The 19,732-nt window shown below is 52.7% G+C and overlaps 1 protein-coding gene across 8 annotated transcripts in view; it reads right to left on the reverse strand.

Moving 5' to 3' along the window:
- Positions 1–2,899: 2,899 nt before the first annotated feature.
- Positions 2,900–19,732, reverse strand: part of KANSL3 (KAT8 regulatory NSL complex subunit 3) — a 39,498-nt gene continuing 22,665 nt past the window's right edge. For 6 of the 8 annotated variants that reach the window (XM_081264144.1, XM_081264141.1, XM_081264146.1 and 3 more), the window contains 17 exons: positions 19,385–19,516; positions 19,057–19,173; positions 18,722–18,823; positions 18,551–18,622; positions 17,162–17,236; positions 16,880–17,037; positions 14,172–14,235; positions 13,604–13,804; positions 13,281–13,437; positions 11,790–11,867; positions 10,340–10,531; positions 9,901–9,970; positions 9,403–9,530; positions 9,166–9,284; positions 8,569–8,791; positions 8,160–8,293; positions 2,900–4,785 (listed from right to left, as the gene is read on the reverse strand). In XM_081264144.1, coding sequence (XP_081120270.1) covers positions 4,765–4,785; positions 8,160–8,293; positions 8,569–8,791; positions 9,166–9,284; positions 9,403–9,530; positions 9,901–9,970; positions 10,340–10,531; positions 11,790–11,867; positions 13,281–13,437; positions 13,604–13,804; positions 14,172–14,235; positions 16,880–17,037; positions 17,162–17,236; positions 18,551–18,622; positions 18,722–18,823; positions 19,057–19,173; positions 19,385–19,516 — 2,043 coding nt within the window. In that variant the 3' untranslated portion in view covers positions 2,900–4,764. Of the gene's footprint in view, positions 4,786–7,041; positions 7,152–8,159; positions 8,294–8,568; positions 8,792–9,165; positions 9,285–9,402; positions 9,531–9,900; positions 9,971–10,339; positions 10,532–11,789; positions 11,868–13,280; positions 13,438–13,603; positions 13,805–14,171; positions 14,236–16,879; positions 17,038–17,161; positions 17,237–18,550; positions 18,623–18,721; positions 18,824–19,056; positions 19,174–19,384; positions 19,517–19,732 lie in introns of all 8 variants that reach the window. The other 2 variants (XM_081264148.1, XM_081264143.1) reach the window with 2 other exon arrangements.

Genomic DNA, 19,732 nt, shown 5'->3' on the forward strand with positions numbered 1-19,732 from the left:
CATGCTCTAGAAGGAGGACCACAGTACAGAACGCTAGGGTCTGGGGCAAATCTCTGTTACTTAATTTAAAAACAGATGCTGGTTTTTTAGAGGCCTGTGGTAAAGAATGGATTTTTAAGTCAACCACAGTGGTCCACACCTGTAATCCCCGCTCACAAGAGGCTGAGGCAGGAGGATCACAAGCACTAGACCAGCTTGGACAACTGAGTGAGATCCCAGATCAAAATAAAATAGAAAGGCCTGGGGTGTAGCCAGCAGTAAAGGGCTTGCCCAGCACCTGTGTGGTCCTGGGGTTCAACACCAGGGCCACAGAAAAGAAAAAGAACGAATGAATGTTTAACTAGAAGACATCAAGTGGCCAGGTGGCCCAAGCTTCCCATCACGAATGTAAAATCATCAGACCCGCTGAGGCAAGTCCAGCAGACACACTCAGACCCTCACCCCTGACCCTCTGCACTGTCTCCTCTCACTCTAGAGACATCTGGGCCCCACTGGGAACTCCTCGTGACCAGGTGACCGAGAAGGAAATAACCCGGGCCTGGTCTGTGACGCCTATAGAAGGTGAACAGCGGCCACAAACAGGCAGAACTTGGGCCGTCTGTCCATCCACTCTGAGCTGAGGGAGATGTCAGGGAAAGAACTGTTGGAATATTGGTGATGAGGTTCAGGGGAAACACACACCCCGTGGACAGAGGTCTGGGTCCCCTGTGGAGGTTCACTAGCAGAGGAGAGCAGTGACAGGCTTGTGGCCCATGGAACTCATGGGCTTCAACACAGATCCAGCACGAAGTGGCCCTAGTGGGACAGTGGGATGGCCTCCTACATGCTCAGCTATGCCACCCTACAAAGAGAAGTGACAACTGCCTTGGGCGACTGATCTCAATTAGCCAGGGGAAGCCGAGGTCCTCCTTGGGTGGCATTGCCTGGAAGGCAGGGTCCAGAACCAGGGCGTTCCTGGGGTTCCTCTTGACGCCTCTAGCAAAAGTCAAGGCTGGCTACCTGGCCCTCCTGACCCCACAACTCCTTTCTTGCTATTGCCCATTTAATAGAATCTGGACTAAATTGCTCCGAGGAAGGAAGAGGAAAGACCCTGTGTGGAAATTCTTTTCCTGCTGTTCTTCTCCGGGTTTTGCCATCACCCTTTCCTGCTCTGCTCCAGGGCTCAGCACTTCTCCATCTGGCCCAGAATGGCTGCTGTGATCCTAACTCTCCCCTGGTGCTGGGCTTCACTGGCCCAAGAGCGCCACTCCCCTGCCTGCTTGGCTTCTCCATGCCCTCTGGGGCTCGCAGTGAACAGGCCTGGCCAGGATTTCTCAGGTTCTCTCTGGCACATGAACACAAGGATGAGACCCTTGCAGGCCACTTCAAGGCCACCAGGGCACGAGAAGAACTGGGCGCCCAGCCTTCCCAGAGCTACCAGAGCCATGGGGAGCCTTCCGCCCAGCCCCTTAGCCAGATTGCCAAAGCCACGGACACCCAATCCTGCCCCAAGCCAGGTTTTGTACTGTCTCTACCTTGCCTGTTTGTCCCCATTATGTCACCTCCCACGTGGCTTTGTCATGGTGAAGGGTGTGCTTTTACAGGCTCAGGGGTGACAATGATGAATTTGTAACCAATCACTATCAGAGACAAGGCCACAAGTCATGCTTGGCTTCCTGGCAGTGCCAGCCTGGGTGCCGAGTTGGGGGTCAGGCCATTATTCCTCAAGAGTGTGGGAGTGATAGGTGATGGTGCGGGTGGAGCAGCTCTCATCTCGACGGTGGCTGCAGAGTACAGCAATGGAGCGGAGTTCACTGTGTGCATGCCAGAGTCCTGGTCTTGATGTGGCATCATCTTTCCATGACATGTGAGCACTGGGGACGTGGCCAGAGTACATGGGTATCTCTATATTCTGGTACAAGTTAAAAACACACCCGCAGCCCAACAGCAGCCTGTGAGTTTTGCCTGTCTCATCCCTCCACCTCCTCCTGGAAAGGTGATGGTGCAAACCTGCACTTTATGCTCTGGTCACTACCCAGGACAGGACGTGGGAAGAGATAGGAGCCTCTCAGTGGGGAGCCAGCAGGAGGAAGAGAGGGACCGCCAGTCACCGGGAGGACTGGGCTGCAGAGTCCCAGGGTGAAGGAGAGTTCAAGTCAGGAGAGGTCGGGACAATGAGGCTCCCTGCCCAGACTGCTCTGGGGACAGGGGCCTCTCCTGCCACCCTCAGTCCTGACTGAAACAGCTCAGGAATGGAGGCGAGTGGAGGGAGGGCCCACTGCACTGGTTCTCTGAAGCCCTGGCCTCCACTCTCCAGGCCTGACGGCCTGCTGCTCTGGCTCCCCTGTGGGCAAGGCTAGGGAACTGGGGTCAGAAGGAGCACAGCAGGGCTCTACTATGGGTCAGAGTTGTGCCCAGTGTGCCAGCAGCCAGCAGCACCACGGCCTCCACCAGAGGGGCCAATGCCAAGTACAGATGCGGAACTGGAGGGTCCTCTGGGCCCAAGTTCACAAACAGCCTGGGGTTGGGATCCATGCACCCATCTGGGGCTCAGCAGGTTGATTGTGCAGAGGGATGCTCATCTCTAAGGCCCAGCCAGAGGCCCACTTGATCTGGGGGAGGTACACTGAAAAGGAGCACCCTGTGGGCCAAGCCAAGCCTCACCTCCTGGCTGACCTCCCTCCGGCTCCAGGTCAGACCCCAACACAGTGCACAGAACAGACACGAGGCTGCCTGGGTTCTGTTCTGTTTCTGCCTCTGCCTGCTGTGTGGCTTCTCTGTGCCTTGGTGTCCTCGCAGGTCAGAAAGGAACCACAGCACCCAACACTGGTGGGGTGATCATGGGCTCCACTGTATGGGTGTTATCTCTGGCACCCATTTACCAGGTAGAGAAAAACATGAAGTCAAATGAAAACAGGCCGAAGTGAGCCACGGTGGTTTGGGTTTTTTAATTGTTTCTGCCAGTGCTCGGCTCTAACCCACCCAGCCCAAGGCTGTTCTGCAGTGGGACCAAGGGTGACAGAGGGTCTTCGCCCCTCAGTGACCTCTCCTGAAAGTCCAAGGATATCTTCCACAGGACATCCACACACACCCGTCACCCAAGAACATAAAGGCTTCTTGATCCTTCTGTTTTCCACCAAGAGTATTGCCTCTGAAGTCATGGCCCCGGGGCTGCCCCCAGATAGGTAGGACAACATATGAGTAAGTCTTTGGTCCCGGCATCTGTCAGAAGCAGCCCCTCCAGCATCGTCCAGGCTGCTCACCTGTCACAAGGGTCATCCACGGCCTTCTGTGTGTCCTAAATGAGTCCCCAAAGAGTCGCGGAGGTTTGCAGTGTTAACACTCTGCTCTTCTGGCATGCTGTGACCCACCACACAGCCACCAAGACCCTGAGCCTTGGTGCCTCTCTCAGGTCTCACACCTTCCTTAATTTACTAGATTGCCTGCTGTACTCCAGAAAGCAGCTGCCTACAGCTAATGCCAAAATGCCACCCGCCCCTTGATGCCCCGCTGAGACAGGGAGGGAGAGCTGGGCTGCAGGAACACTGTGCTCTCCTTCAAGGCTGCTGCTCAGGCTGCTCTGAGGCCCTGGGACTGAACATAGGTGGTGTGGCGGGGGTCGGGGCCCAGGGCGAAACACAGTCACCCTGGCTGGCAACCTTTTCAGGTGTGGAAGGGAAGGGAGTCATCTCTGGAGCCCAGGTTCAAAGTCAAACACTAATAAACTACCTTTGCTCCGTGTCGTGAAGAGGCAGGTGGGGCTCAGGGCTCCATTTTCAGCCACCAGTTCCCCAGGGAGCACGATCAGCAGGGCTCAGGCTGGCACTCGAAACCCTGCCTAGTAGAGTCACTGCCACTATCGTTCCACTTACAAGCAGGAGACAAAACATCGTGTGAAACAGAAACAGAAATCCTGGAGCACAGCCTTTGCCACCCTGCTGCCCAAGCGTCCTCCAGGGCAGTGGCACGACCATAGCTACCGTGGCTGGTGGTCCCTGCCTCACCTCCAGGCGCTGCAGACAGGCCTCAGGGTCCCCCTGACCTGGGGCTGCTGCTTCTCAATTCTGGCCAGATGCCGAACCCAGGCCCATGCCTTCTGTACTCAGGGCTCTCTGGTGCCCTCGCCAGCTGCTTCCTGGACCTGCAGGCTCTCTGGACGCAGAAACTGCCCAGCACATGGGGAAAAAGACAAAGGGCCAGCTGTCACCCCTTGGCAACTTCTGCTCCCACAGTGGCCAAAGGGGCTGGAAGACAACACGGCCCAGTTCTCTTCGCCTTCATCATGAAACCTCTGAAAGCCGGGGGCTCCGGCAGGCTGCTCGGTCCCTGAGGTGGTTTCTCAATTCCAAGGGCTGCTCAGCAAAGCAGGTGACATCCAAGACAAGCCCCGCTGGTCCTTTACTGGCTGCGGGCTCCTGCTCTTAACCCCACAGCCCAGAGTGGTTCCCGTGTCCTCCTCTGTGACGTGCAGTGAGTGGCGAACACGGATCCAGGTCCAGCTGTGCCGAGCTGGGGAGAAAGTGCCCTGGACCAGACCCGACCAGATCTGCTGAGAAGGGGGCGTCCCAGGAGCCAGGCTCGCAGGTCCCAGAAGATGCTGCTCCCCTGGATGGCCTAAGGGTTTCTCGACATTCAGAGGCCCAACCCTGATGACAGTTGGCAGAGCAACAGAATGACCATCTTCAAGGGGGTCTTCAGACACTCAGCTCAGCGGGACCGTGCACCAGCCCAGGCCTACCGCGGGCAGCCATCACCAGCCTAGTAAGGATGCGTGGCTTGGCGTCTTCAGGGGGCTGGAGGCAGGCGCTGTGGCAGGAGAGCAGTGAACAGGGTCAACGTTTAGCCACCTCCGACCCTTCACCCATCACCCCACTCTTCTGACATCCCAAGTAGCCCTCAGCAGGGAAGAGGCTGAACACGGGACATGAGCAGAAGCACCACACTCCTCCGGCGACGGCCCAGGCTCTGCAGCCCTCCCCCTCACCTGCAAGACACAGGTGACAGCGCCTGCTTGCAGGGTGGCGCGAGGATCAGTGAGAGAGCTCACAGAGCACCCACAGTACCATGGGTGCTCACCCCAAGGTTGGTCGGCTCTTCCTCACTGAACTAGATGAGAAAAGCAAAGCCCAGAAAGGTCAGGTAATTTGCTCAGGATCACACTGCTAGCTGAAAACAGATAGCCTGTTTGGTGATCTTTCCTTAATACCGTACTGTCTAGCAGTGTGAAAACAGAGATTTTGGAGTGAGGAGTCAGCAAGCCCTGATCTCACACCCACCTTCTGTTGGAAAAGGACCACCCTGGACCACGCCCAACACCACACACCCATCTTTCTCAGGCAAAAGCCAATCTGGCATCCACACCATTGGGTCCAAGAACAGAACTCTAACTACCCCAGAGACTCCCAGTGACCAGACTCTCTTCCCAGCACTAACCAGCTCCCTCCAGGCCACAGCAGGCCGGGGAGCAGCACCTGCTCTAGAGGGAAGGCATCTGAGGTCCAGCTCTGCACCAACATGGCACCTGCAACGGCAGTCAGCCCGAGACAGGGTCCAAGGGCTTTGTGGGTCACTTCTATCAACCCACCAAGGACCAGAGCCTTTTTTACTAGTTAAATTGTTTTAGAGCATGAGAGGGGAAAAAAAACACACACTTCCTGTTTCATTCTTTAAGGACCAGCTAGACAAGGACAGTGTGTGTGCACGTGCACACATCCCACACACACGCAGGAGGGGAGAAGACAACTACCAACTAATCTGACTGATAAACAGGCCAAAATCCCAAGTAAAAGATAATCAAAAGAAGAAAACATGCTTTTCCTTGGAAATACTGGTTTCTTTTCTCATTTTGTTCTCAATTTTTGATAGGGTCTTGTTTCCTTTGTCTGCACAATAAAAATAATTAGGGGATGTGTAAAAACAGAAGAATAGGAAGCCAGGCATGGTGGTGCATGCCTGTAATCCCTGCTACACGGGAGACTGAGGCAAGAAGATCCATCTCGAAAAGAAAAGAACAGGACGTAATGAATGAGCCACTGAATCTACAATTCAGATAGTTCAGAATAAGAAAATCTATTAAAATAACTCATATTTTTAACTGATTAAAAAAAAGGAAATGTTCATACTCATTTATCTTACTGGATTATAAAAGACCAATAGACACAATTAAAGACCCATTATTTATCAAGAGAAAGGCTAAGAATAAAGATGATCTCAGCAAACTTCCTTGAGGATCTACATTTTCTTCCTTTTCTTTTTCTTTTGTGTGTGTGTGGGGGGGGCACTGGGGACTGAACCCAGGGCCTTGTGCATGCCAATGCCCTCTATGCCCAGCACCCCCAGGAGCTGCACTTTCAAACTACAGGAAGAGACAGATCCAGGCTACAGAACAGACTGGAATGTAAGAGCAGCACAGTTCAATTGAGGACAGAAGATGGACTCATCCTTGCCTCTGTGAACACACAAAATAAAACTCCAAGTGGACTATGGAACAAAGCAACTCATAAAAGCAGTGCAAGAAAATACAGAAACAGAGCTTCATGATGGAATGACAGGAAAGCCTGGAGGGGGCTGTCAGTGCTGGCTGAGTGGCAGCATGAGTTTGCATAAGGCCACCAACTGTGCTCAAATGTGGCTAGTGTGGTAAACGGGATGCTGATGTATTTTGCCACAACTAAAAATTTAGAAAACAAAAAGATTATTTTTATATTCTTATGATAGGACTAGCTTCCTTCAGACACAAAACTTTGGATGCATATAGGGAAATATGTAAGGATTTTACTATATATGTTAAATGTCCATATAATAAATAATCTTAAAATCAAAGCTAAGCACTCAATGCTTCAGTTTAAAAAAAAAAAAAAAAAAAAAAAAAAAGACCAGCCACTAGCTAGAATAAACAGGTACTTTTACCCTTGTGGCTGGAACTGGAGATTGGCTAAATGAGTTGAAGGTAATTAGTCAGCAGCTGGCCAGATGTTAGCTGCACATACCCTCCACTTACTGGTCTCAAGCTCACAGAGACGCTCCTAGAGGGACACAAGCATCAGAAGCAAAGGCGCTCACCATGTGACAAAATGAAACCCAACCCTGCCCTTGGAGGTGGTGAGATGTGCTGTCAACATCCACACAGTAAGAACTTGCCAACCTCGGAAGAGACTGACAGGTCTCTGCAACTGACAGGAAAACACGTCACAACACTATCCATAGACAAAGGCTCGTTACGATATAATCTATGCTCTGTGACCTCTTCTTTCCTAAAATAAGTAATAAACTCCATATGAAAAAAAATCTAGGAGACCCCACATCAAGCTGTCATAGTGAGATATCACCTCTGGGAGGAGCGTCATGGGAAATTTTCACCTTCAAAATTTCTGTGATATTTGAATTAAAATTTAAAGTTAACATAACTGCTTTTATAGCTGAAAAAATAAGGAGTCAAATGAAAACAGTTCTGCCCTCTGCAAAAAGAGGCAGCTATGACCCTAAGCAACGAATGCCAGGCACTGATCTCTCTGCCGTTTTCCCTGAAGAGGAAGAGGTGGAAGGCTTGTGGACAACAGCTCAGGAATCGTCACCTGCCAGCAGTGCAGCTTCACAGCACCTGCCCTGGCTCAAGAGCACACACTGGGGAAAAGCATGCTCAATCCTGAACTGGACCATTTTGGGGTTTAACCTATAATCTTTGGGTGGCTCCTCAAATCGCCATTTTAAGATTAGAAACATTTCATTTGAAAAGGTCACGATGGAAACCAGATTGGCCAAGAGGAACTGATGGGTAAGAGCTGTAAACCTGGCTGCACCCTGAAGACAGCAGTGAACACCGAGACCTCTAGAGGCCGGGAGAGGCCTGGAAAGCTGCAAGAGGCTGTGACCCCTTGAGTGCCACCCCTGCACAAGGAAGCCAAGAACAGGAGGCTCCAGGGAACGCCGCACACAGGCTCTGCTCACGTGCCAGAAATGTGGCAGAAACGAGGCTCCGCACGACAGAGCTGTGAACTCCACATAGGAAGAAAACTTTGCGAGACCCACGTCAAGCTGTCATAGTGAGGTGTCACCTCTGGGACACCTGGCCTGTCCACAGGCGCAATACAGCGGCAACCCCTCTGGCTGGCCGTCCAGCCCACCAGCCCCATTCTGCCCAGACTACAACCTGTGTCCTTGGTCCTTTCAGGCAGACTCACCTGGGAGCTGGAGGGCAGCACCTGGGAGGTGGCCTCCTCAGACGGAGCTGCTCCTGAGCCCATGGGACTCAGCGTGGTGATCCTGCTAGGCTGGCCACGGAGAGTGAGAGTGATGGTGGTGGGGACCTTCAGGCCTGAGGGCGACAGCAGGCAGGGTTTCTGGCCACAGTGCCCACTTTCTGCTAAGGCTTCCCGTCTCCCCAGCCGGACATTTGTACCCCACCAGTGAATCAGAAGCGGCAGGTAACCGCTGGTGTCCTCTCACCCTCTAGAGGATGGGTCCATACAGCTGAGCCCAAAGGTAAGGCCAGGACCCTGGGGGGTGGGGTTCAGACCTGGCCTGCGTAAGATGGAAAGGTCCCTGGGGAGAGCTCAGATCTGGAAGTCCCCACAGTTTCATGAGACTCACCTGATGCCTGGTTAGAGATCTGAGCCAGGCCAGGGAGGCTACTTGCTAACTTAGCAAGGCCCCCATTGGTCAGCAGCTGGTGGATGGCTGTGGGCTTCCCACCAGGAGTGGCACCCAAGGAGGAGAGGGTGGTGGCCACAGGGATGGTACGGACAATGGTGCTGGTGCCCGTGGTGATGGCACCCAGACTCTGCATGGGGGTGGGCAACTTCACACTGGCGGCCTGTGGGACACACAAGCCCAGATGATCAGAAGCTGCGGCCCACCCGTAACGTGCGAGCTTGGAGGGCCCCCAGACTAACATGTACTGAGTGCCTGCCATATGCAGGGTCCCCTTCCAGGGTCTGCACTTACCACCTTACCCCTCACAACACTGTAAGGGAGCTACCACCACGATCTCATTTTACAGAAAGGTAAAGAATTTTGCCTAGGCCATAAGGTGAATAATGGATCTTAACCTCTGGCAGCCCCCGGCTGTGTGGCAGGATGGCTGTTTGTCCTTGGCCCACAATTCGTGGCCCAGTCACCCTGCCCAAACCAAACAAGGCAAGGAAGCCTCCTCCCGCAGCCGCCCAGCAGGGGAAGGCAGAGGCACACCTGCGGGGCTGGCCCAGGGCCAGGGAGGCCAGGGTTCGCGGAGGGGCCAGAGCTCTTGCTGCTGATGTCCTGCAAGCTGAAGCTGAGGCCCTGCAGGAGGCTGCTGGCTGATGTGGCACCTAGGGGAGGACAGGATGGCACCAGTCCAGGTCAGTCACGTTCTTTTTGAGGACCACTTTCTAGCAACAGACCAAAAAGACAGCTGGGAGCAAGGAGGCTGGGCAACCAGATAGATACCTGGGAGGGAGCCACCAGGAGAGGTGGCCACCAAGCGGCTCTGGAGTGTGTGCAGGGTGCTGGGTGTGGTGCTTCCAGAGACCACTGAGGGGGCTGGGCTGGCCGCGACACCTTCAGAAGCACTTGACCTGGAAACACAGAGAACAGAAGCTTCAGACCCCAGAAAGGTCAGAAGGCAACAGACCCCAGTGCCACATGAGGGACAAGCGGGCCCCAAGCTCTTCACCTGGACACCTCTGAACCACCCAGCTCTGGTCCTCCTAAATCAGGCCTAAAGTAAAGAACTCAGGCCTCAGAGCAAGACCCAGGGCATGTTCCGCAATCTCCAAGTAAAAGTGAGCCCTGGGCTGACCCAAATCAAAGACAGACTTCCCCATGAGAAAGAAGCCACAGTCCCATGACCAACAGAACGCAGACGCCACCATCTTTCCAAGCAACAAATGAGCCAGATAAGGGGTGACAGGAAGAAGGGACCAGGACCAAACAAGCAAGACTCACCTGGCTGTGGGGAGCAGTCCACCTGCTGACGCCTGCCCCAGCGTCACAGCAATGGCCTTCCCGCCCGCCGCTGAGAGACGGAAACCACCAAAGTCACTGTCAGTCCTCCCTTCCCGAGACCCACAGCCCAGGCTAACAAGACACTAGGGGAAGACTGCAGGACGAAAGAGCACAGTTGTCAGAGGGGGGCTGGGGCTTTCCTCCCTCTATTTGAAGCTTTCTGGAGTCTCCCATCATCTTTCACTGAAACCAAAGCATGCAGCGGCCCTGCGGCGCTTCCCATCTCCCTTCCTGTCATTAGCACTCCACCAGGTATGCCAGCTCCATCTCCCTCACTCTCACACCTGCTGCAGCAGGGGGAAGGTGAGTCACCCACCCGCGGGAGCCAGGCCAAGGCCCAGATGGCCGGCCATCTTACTAAGGAGGCCAAGAGACTCACCATCTGGAGCTCCTCCTTGGGAAGCAACACAAGGCCCTCCAGCCGTATCCCCCTGAGAAATAAGGGACACCTTGATCTTGGGTCGCTTGGAGGTCTTACTGCCGGGAAGGGGGCTGGAGGGGTGATGCCGCTTCAGCTGAACCCTGAGCTCCTCCTTCTCTGCCTCTTCTGCTGGTTCTGATGAAATGGGAACTAAGAGACGGAGCTGAGGTGAGATCACCATGAGCCAAAACAGCACGTCCTCACTGCCAGTCACCGCCAGCATGGGCCACCTTGGGAACCCACGTGGGGCCCACATTCCACAAGCCCACCTCAGAGGAGGGCTCCACCCCACCCCCAGCTGCCCTGCAGTGGGAAGGCGAGGCCGTCAGCAGGCAGGATCTAGGGGTACACACGTTGCCACTGCCTGGGAAAGGCCACACCACAAACGGACTCACCATAGTGCAGTTGACAGTGCTGGCCAGAGCGAAGGAAGGTGACCGCTTCCTGCTGCACGGCCTCCCCCCACCGTCCCTCAGCAGGGGGATGGTAAGCACTCTATGGAGAACCCATGGAGGAGCAGGCCACCTGCTCCCCTGTGAAAGGGAGCCCCTCAGCATGCTCTCGGGGGCTCCACCCTGCCTAAGGGCAGGAGGCTAAGGGCCTCCCTGCCAAATAGAGGCTGTGAGAAGCACTGTCACCAGGACTTGAGGCTGGCTCTGAGCAGCCAGAAGGTGAGGGAGACCTCAGCCCAGGAAGCCTCACGCTCCTGCCCAGAGACAACAGGGCAGTGGGGGCCTATGCCGCGTCACCCACGCTAGTACAGAGAAGGCCATCTGCTAACACACTGACTCGAACAGACTCGTCATGCGCATGGCCATGCTTTTACACCTACACTGTCCTTAGGTATCCTCACAGGTCCCCTCCCCCTGACGCCCAAAACTCCCTCCAGGCCCTCTCAACACAGGCGAGCAGGGCTAGAGGTGGGAAGGAGGGCAGCAGTCACATGAGGATGGGGGACTCCTGGCACGGGGCCACCAGAGGGCACCACCAGCTTGGGGGCAGTGCTTAGGGACAAATGCACTGGTTGAACTCAAAGGTGGCGGGGAGGGGGGGGCCCGGGAGCAGTGATGGGCTTCATGCTGGTGAAGGGCCAGTGTGCCTGCAGCTGCCAGGAATGAAACGAGGGGACAGAGGTGGGGGGCACACAGACAAGAAAACACGCCACAGGCTACAGGCCTAGGCACACAACGGAGAAGCAGAGCAAGAGCCAGAGTGAAACAACCAGTCAGAGAGAAAGGAAAACCCCAGGAGAAGCAAACACAAGGACAGAGAGCAAAGACCAAGGTGGGAAGGAAGGTGGGAAGAAGGGAGTCGGCCCAAGAGAACCAGGAGCCAGGAGGAGGCAGAGGACAGGAGGAGACCACGGAGGTGAGGGAGGAGGAGGACAGCAGAGAAGAGCAATACTCACCAAAGAGACAGGAGGAGGCGCCAGGAGGAAGAGCTTTCCTCACCAGCATGTTTTGTTTCAGAAAAGCAGCAAACTGTGCTAGAAGGAATCAGAGAGAATTACAGAATCACAGCCAGCCAGAGGAACAGGAAAGAAGGAACAGGAAGAGATGAAAACGGTCCACGGGGCTCTCTGAGGTCACTGCTAGGGTTTCCTGAGCTGCCAGGCAGGAGCTCCACAGAATCATCTACACACTGGACAGGACACATACCGCCTCACAGGGCCATGGTCAAGACTTACGAGATGAGCAAGGCCAGGGCAAGAGGAAGGCGTGAACAGTGAGGGCTTCCTTTCTGTTGGCTACTACTCCATGCTCACCCACCAGCTCTGCTAAAGCCAGGCTTCCACAGCTGCTCCTATCTCCTAGGGCACTCTGGGTGCTGTTTCAAGCCCAGCCCACCAGAACTAAGTAGATTCTCAACTAATCATGCCACCCATGAGCACCACAGACCACAGCTCGTCTTCATCAACCACCTAAAGGTACACCGCCCACTGAAGACTTGGCTCTGGCCAACACTCAGGAAAAGGACTGTCACAGGGCATCCAGGCAGATCGTAGGGGCCCAGCCCCCTTTTTGCCTTTGCCCACACAATCACCCTCTGCTTCGGGTTAGCAGCATTCTTATGAGCAATCTCCCAAGAGGCCTGGGGATAAGTTCTGACTTTGTGACTCTACCAAAAGCAACACAGGGGTGTCAAGCTAATCCGCCTCCTCTCGTTACCTGACAGCAACTCCAGCCACTGTCCCTTCCGAGCACTCTCACTTCCAATTGAGAACCTTGATGATCTGTGCACTTGGATATGTCATCAAGTATCTTGGCCTTAGCTCAGGGTCGCCCACCAGGATGACTATGGCTCAGGGAAGGGACTGTTGCTGCTGCTTCCTTGACCCAACAACCTCCTCTACAGCTCCTCACATGGCCTTGCGGCCTCCACACTGAGCTCAACCACACAAGCATTTCCCTCTACGCTTATCTGTAGAGTTCTGATCAACTCTGTGGAAGGTCCCAGAGTGAGAACCCTAACCTTGAAGAAAGGCAAAGCAAAGGAAGGGCCTACACCAGGTGACATGCCCTAGAACCTGATGACTAAAATCGGTCACTCCATACACACACTGTCAGCAGGAGTGGCTGACGAGGCTCAGAGCAAGGGAAGACAACAGCTTCCCCAATTAGAGGTTAGGAAAAAAGGTTAGGCCAACGTGCACGAGTCAGCTCATAAACCTGACGTCTCCAGCACACCAAGGCAAAGCTGTAACTAGTGACCACAAAGCCCCAGTAACGCACAGCCCTTGGGATTCACTGTAACCTAATTCTGCCTGGACAGGAAGGTGGGAAAGGAGCCGCTCATACTCTCCTGGGAAAAGCTGCAGACCCAGTGCTTCCCAACCACCACCTGAAACCACCTGCCGAACACAGAACCCACAAGAGGCCACTGGGCCCGGAGCCTGTACCCTGGGCTTGTTTGTGGGTCAGCATGGCTTCTGCCCGCTGCACGTGTCTCTTCAGCAGCTGGGAGCTCCCGATCTGGCTGGACTTCTGAGCAGACGTCACTGTGGTCACTTTGGTCTTGGGACTGGAGGTGGGGCTGCTGGACACACTGGAGAAATCCTAAGGAGAAGGCCAAGAGATGAGCCAATGTTCCTTGGAATTGGACTATAATCAGCAGGTCCCCCTGGAGCCTCCTCAGAGGGACTCACAGGCACCCCCAGGAGGCTGGAGAGCCCACAGCGAGGTCCTCACACTCAGCAAGAGGGCTCCCTTCCGCCCACCCTACCTCTGAGCCTGAGGGTGAGGCGGGCAGCTTGGCAGCCGGGGAAGCAGGTCGACTGCCCCGCTCAGGGACTTCAAAGGCCAGGTCTCTTCGAGCCACGTCACGGGGCTTCTTCTTCTTCTCAGCATCCTGATCCCGAGGCTCAGAGCCCACATGGCCCTCAGAGCGAGTGAGCACTCCCGTCAGAAAGTCCACAATCTCATCCTGGTGCAAAAAGGAGCCAGGCAAATGAGTCCTCCACCAGAGGACAGAAACTCCCAGAGAGCATCAAGCCAATGTGACCCTACTGTGGCTTTGGCCTGAGTGTGCTGGTGCTTCCCCACTCACAGAGCCTGCGCAAAGCCCAGGCTTCCACACAGCTGCAGGTGCCTCTGTGTCCTCCATCCCGCTCCTGCAGACCCTCTCTCCTGCGCTTGGCCTCCGCCCAGGTCATCACTCTCCTTCACTTATGATTTAGGCCTACCAGAGACCCCAGGGATACCCTGCACCCTTCAGCGAGCTGCTGCCAAGACAGAACCTAAAAGGCAACAGAGGAGGGCCTCACCAAGAGAAGCACGAGACAAGGGCTCACCTGAATACATCTGTCCACCATGCTTTGAGTCAACCCTTCTGATTTCTTCTTTGCTTTGCTTATTCTAAGAGATAAAAAGAAGAAAATGCTTCCTTTTTAAATATTCCATAGCATCCTAAGGAAATAAGAATTTATTTCTCTTCTATCACTTCCTGGACCCAGGAAGTAGCGCTTTATTAGCCCTCGGGCAGGTGACACAACCTCTCTGAGCTTGTGTTTACATCACAAAATGGGGAATCATAATACTCATTCAGGGAGTTGTGGGACTGAACTAAACAACCCACCTGGAAAAGCAGGCACAGTGCCTGGGACTATCCCCTCCACAACTACCACACCTCTGTCTCAACAGGTAAAGTCCACCTGGACTTCGAGGCCCTGAGAGGCCCCCAGACTCAGCCTCCTACCCTGACGTTAGTGGTTTAGCAGAAGAAAGGGGGTTCCAGGCTAGTTCTGAAAGGGTAAGAGAAAATGACCGTAGTTGGCTGGATTCCCCACTTTGAGAGCTAGCCTTGAATACCCTGGCTTCTGACCAGAGATCCTGGCAAAGGGACAACGAAGTCCCCATACTACAGGACGGAGAACAGTATTACTGAAACTCCAAATCCTGAAATCCCAATCGACTGCTGTTGCCTCTGAACCTGTGCAACACCCTCGTTTCTCAGATGAGGACAGTGAGTGCCCAAATTTCTAAGCAAAGGGGTCAATATCAATGGAGGCTCCCAGTTCTCTGTCCAATACTTGACACACGCAGCCAGGCACGCAGTGATTCCTGTGATCCCAAACACTGAGGAGGCAGAGCAGGAGGAGCCAAAGTCTGAGGCCCGTTTTAGCAGCTTAGTGAGAGCCTGCCTCAAAATTTAAAAAAAAAAAAAAAAAAAAAAAAAAAAAGCAAAACAAACAAACAAAAAAAAAACAACAACAAAAAACAAAAACAAAAAACCCAAAATCACCACGTGAATGTCATAAGCAGCCCACAAGGAAAGTGAGGAGCAGCAGCAGTCACCTCTCCGCACTCCCTACAGAAACTCAGCACACACAACTTTCTCCCGTAGACGAGAAGATCTGAATTTCTAAGAAAACCAATGTAAATAAAAGATGCACCCTCTTTTTTAGTACACTTCACGACAATACTACTAAAGTTCTCTGTCCCAGCATCGAAAGGCAAAAGCAGTTATCTCGTTCCAAACTTCAGCTGTATTTGTACTCCAAGATATATCAAAAGAGGCTCAATGCAAATAACATCTACCTTCACTCATCCTCAATAGGAAACACAATTTTTAAAAATGCCTACTCCAGTGAAAGTACATTGACAAGGGGCTGGGGTTGTGGCTCAGGGGCAGAGGACACTCACCTGGCATGCGTGAGGCACTGGGCTCGATCCTCAGCACCACATTAAAAAAAATAAAGATATTGTGTCCACCCATAACCAATAAACAAATAAATAAATAAAAGAAGAAGTACATTGACAAAAGAGTATTTCTGCAGTGTCTCAAGGAGGCTTCCCCCTACAAGATAACTACTAACTACAAAGGGAAAAACAGTAATTTCGTTGTGGAGAACCTGGAAGAAGCCACCTAAACCACTGTAGCACAGGGACTATCAGTGGTGATAATCTGTGACAGGAAGAACAGGAATTCTGTTATGGGAGTAAATGATAAGGGCCAAGAACATAACCTTCTGTGGCATTCCTGCCAAAAATGCATGTCTTCAATGTAACCAAGAAGAAAAGTGAAAATCCCAAAGCGAGGGGCCAATAATTTTCAAGTGTCAAGGTCATAAAGACAAAGGAAGCCTCGTATGGCGGTGCACACCTGTAAACCCAGCAACTCAGGAGGTTGAGGCAGGCACTACAAGTTTGAATTCAGTCTGGGCAGCCTAGTCTCTGTCTCAAAACAAAGCTGGTGGCGGTTCGGGAGGCTGAGGCAGGGGGATCTCAAGTTCAAGGCCGGCCTCAGCAACTTAGCAAAGCCCTCAGCAACTCAGTGAGACCCTGTCACAAAATAAAAAATAAAAAGGGTTGGAGATGTGGCTCAGTGATGACGTATCCCTGGATTAAATCCCCAGTACCAAAAATTAAATAAACTAAAATAAGTAAAAACCAAAAAGGGCGAGAGTGTAGCTTGTGGCAGAGCACCCTTGGACTCAGTGCCCAGTGCCATGGGGGTAGGGATGGGGAGACAAAGGAAGGAGACTGAAGATGCATGGCCACCACAGAGTTATGTGGGATCCTGGATTATGTGGAACTAGGAAAAGGGCCTTAGGGAGACAAATGATGAGACCTGAGTCTACAGATTAATGCCATTACAGCAATATTCACTTCCTTACTTTGAGAATTATCCTTCAGTTATGCAACATGCCAACATTTGGGAAATCCAGGGGAAGGGCATATGATTTTTCTTGTCCTCAGTTTTATAATTCTTTAAAAAATATATTTTTATAGTAGATGAACACAATACCTTTATTTTATTTTTATATGGTGCTGAGGATCAAACCCAGTACCTCAGGCAAGTACCTAGGCAAGTACCTAGGCAAGTGCTCTACCAACTGAGCTACAACCCCAGCCCTGTAACTTTTTTTTATAGATCTAAAATTAATAAAAAAAAAATTTCAATGCCTACTGTTAACTACTAAGCAGGTTATCCGCCAGTTACGGCGCCACCTTACAACATTCCTCCAACACTGTGACAACCCCAGGAGAACCTACCCACCTGAGATTGTCATCAGCTCCCCCAACAACCACCAAGCTGTTTTCAGCACGGATCTTCTCCCGGAAGTCCTCCATGGCTTCAGGGTGACACTGCAGGGAATTCTGACCAATGACAAAGAGGACTGGAGTCTTCATATCCAAGAGGGGATCATCCACATCCTAAAAGAGGTACAGGGTTAGATCTGGCCAGTTCACACTCAGCACTGACCCCAGCACAAACAAGGACGTGCTCCTTTTGTCTCCTGCCCCCACTGTCAGTGACCCTGCTTCATCTCGCTCTTACCCCTCGGGGGCCGTCCACGGTGAGCAGAGGAAACCCAAGGCAGACAACTGCAGTGACATACTCCATGACTGACACCTGTGGATAATGGCACAGTCTGTCTGAAGGGAAGTGACTTCACTGTACCTCAGCCTGCCCAGTGTCGAGGTGATGTGCAGACCCAATGGCCAGCCCCACCTCCTCTTCCCCTGTCCTAACACAAGATGTACTGTCCCACGGCAGCTACCACGGAGAGAAGTGGAGTCCTCTCAGATGGGGAACCACAGAAAGGGAGGTTTCTTACTTCAACCTTGTCAACCTGCCAGGCCGAGACTTCTTGTCTCTTTTCTCCACCAAGAGTACATACACAGCAACAAGCGTTGCCTTTCTCCCTTAAGTAGAGAAAGATCTCTCTGCTCCAGACGTCTCAGACTGTGGAAGAGTCTGATTCCCCCTCCCTAGGAGCAGGAGTGAGGGTGGCCGCCATCTCCCTCTCTGGGCTCTCGATATCTACTCCACCAGACTTGACTGACTGGGGCTCTGGACACATCAGGGGTACTTACACAAACTGTGGACACGTAGTACAAAGGAAGGGACAGAACATGAACACAACATCAAATTCCAGAGCTATTAATTTGTGCCTATGAGATTAATTTTTTTAGTTGGGAGAATCCTATGGTACTTATACATGGGAAAAAAGGAATCCAGGAGTTCTTGTGTTTTTTTTTTTTTTTTTTAAGAAATGCTGAAATGTGTAAAATGAAAGATATGATATTTTCTTTAAAATAACCTGAGTGGTAGAGAAAGCAGAGGCAGGGGAAAGATGGAGCCAGCCTGCCATGAGCTGGTCACTGGTAAAACTGGGCAAGAGGTCTGTGGTGTACTCACCAGCTTTTCTCTGCTTTGGTTCCTGCTTTTCTACAATAGTTAAAATTTCTACAATAAAGTTAAAAACTAAAGTCTGGGCTGGGGCTGTAGCTCAATTCCAAAGCGCTTGCCTTGCACATGAAGCACTGGGTTCAATCCTCAGCACCACATAAAAAAGTAAAGTTATGGGCTGGGGATGTGGCTCAAGCGGTAGCGCGCTCGCCTGGCATGCGTGCAGCCCGGGTTCGATCCTCAGCACCACATACCAACAAAGATGTTGTGTCCGCCGAAAACTAAACAATAAATATTAAAATTCTCTCTCTCTCTCTCTCTCTCTCTTTCTTTCAAAAAAAAAAAAAAGTAAAGTTATTTTTAAAAAACTTTAAAAAATAAAACAACTACAGTTTTGTCTTTTACAGTTAAAATGCAATCATACAGTAATCATCTGGCACTGGGACCAAAACGCCATGAGGCCTCAACGGTGGCCCTCAGAAACAAGTAGTACTGTACCCCAAGATGCCTCCAAATGTGAGGGACACCACTTACCTGACAGGCCACCAAAGCTCCTGTGTTCCAGCCGATCAAGATGATGGGCTTGTGTGGGAAATGGCTGTGAATCTTCGTGGGAAGAGAAAGACGACAGTGAGGAGGAGGCTGCGCTGGGGCAGACCCCCCAGCACACCGGCATCCAGGCCACCCGAGGCGGGGCATTCTCACCTCCAATACTTTGCTTCTCACGGCCCCGATCATATGCTCAAGGCACTGCAGAAGGCCCACCCCACTGCCGTTGTTCAGCAGATGGGTGGCGACAGGAATGACCTAGAGGAAAGAAGGGCACCATGCCACAGCGGTGGTAAGTCCGATCTCTCATTCTGCCTACCCTGCTCTGAATCCCTCAACCTCACAGCAAGCGCTGTTTGAACACCAGACAAGAGCCCTGCACGGGATGCTCCTCGTCTCAAGTGCATCCATTTTGACCACCCAATGCGCTGCTTCTCTTCCAGCCTCCAGACCCTATTCCCACCGGGAGCCGTGCTCTTGCCCCCACAAACCTTGCCTAAGCAGGACAGCTGAGACTGCCAGAAGCGGTGGCGGCGTGAGGTGGGGAACGCAGAGCTGGAGGGGCCCGAGGAGGCGATGAGGATCAGAGGAGAGCCAGGGAGTTTGCTCTGAGAAGAGAGAGTCCCACCTGGTGAGTGAGAGACTCATCCCAACCCCCAGGACTGCCTCTCTAGGCTGAGCACCCAACCCACGACCTTTGTTTATGGAACTATGTTAGGCACTGATAGGCGAGTGATTAAGGGAAAGGTTACATCCTCCCCAGGCAGGGCTTGAGTCAGAACATCTCAATGCCAGTTATGGCTGAGCCCCTCGACTCACTGGCTTGTTATGAGAAAGCACCCCCACAGCAGGGTCCCAGGGCCTCTTTAGCAGCAGTGACAAGGCCTCAGCTCCTGCGGCCCCAGTCTTCGTGTTGGACGACACAAGCATGCGGTCAATCAAGGTCGGGATCTAGAAGGAAGAAGTTGGAGATGCTTCAGTGTGAAGCACAGGTACAAATAAGTGGCTGCATGAAGCTGCGTGAAAAGCACACCCCCAGTGTGTAAGGACAGTGGGTGCGCTCCTTTTGAAAGCAAACTGGTGAAATGCATCTGGGACCTTAGTTTATTCTCATCACTGTTCCAAACGATTTTACTTCTGAGAACCTTCCCTAAGGAATTGTATCAA

The sequence above is a fragment of the Spermophilus citellus genome (genome assembly GCF_964194105.1).
Source record: "Spermophilus citellus genome assembly, chromosome: 13".
NCBI lineage: Eukaryota > Metazoa > Chordata > Mammalia > Rodentia > Sciuridae > Spermophilus > Spermophilus citellus.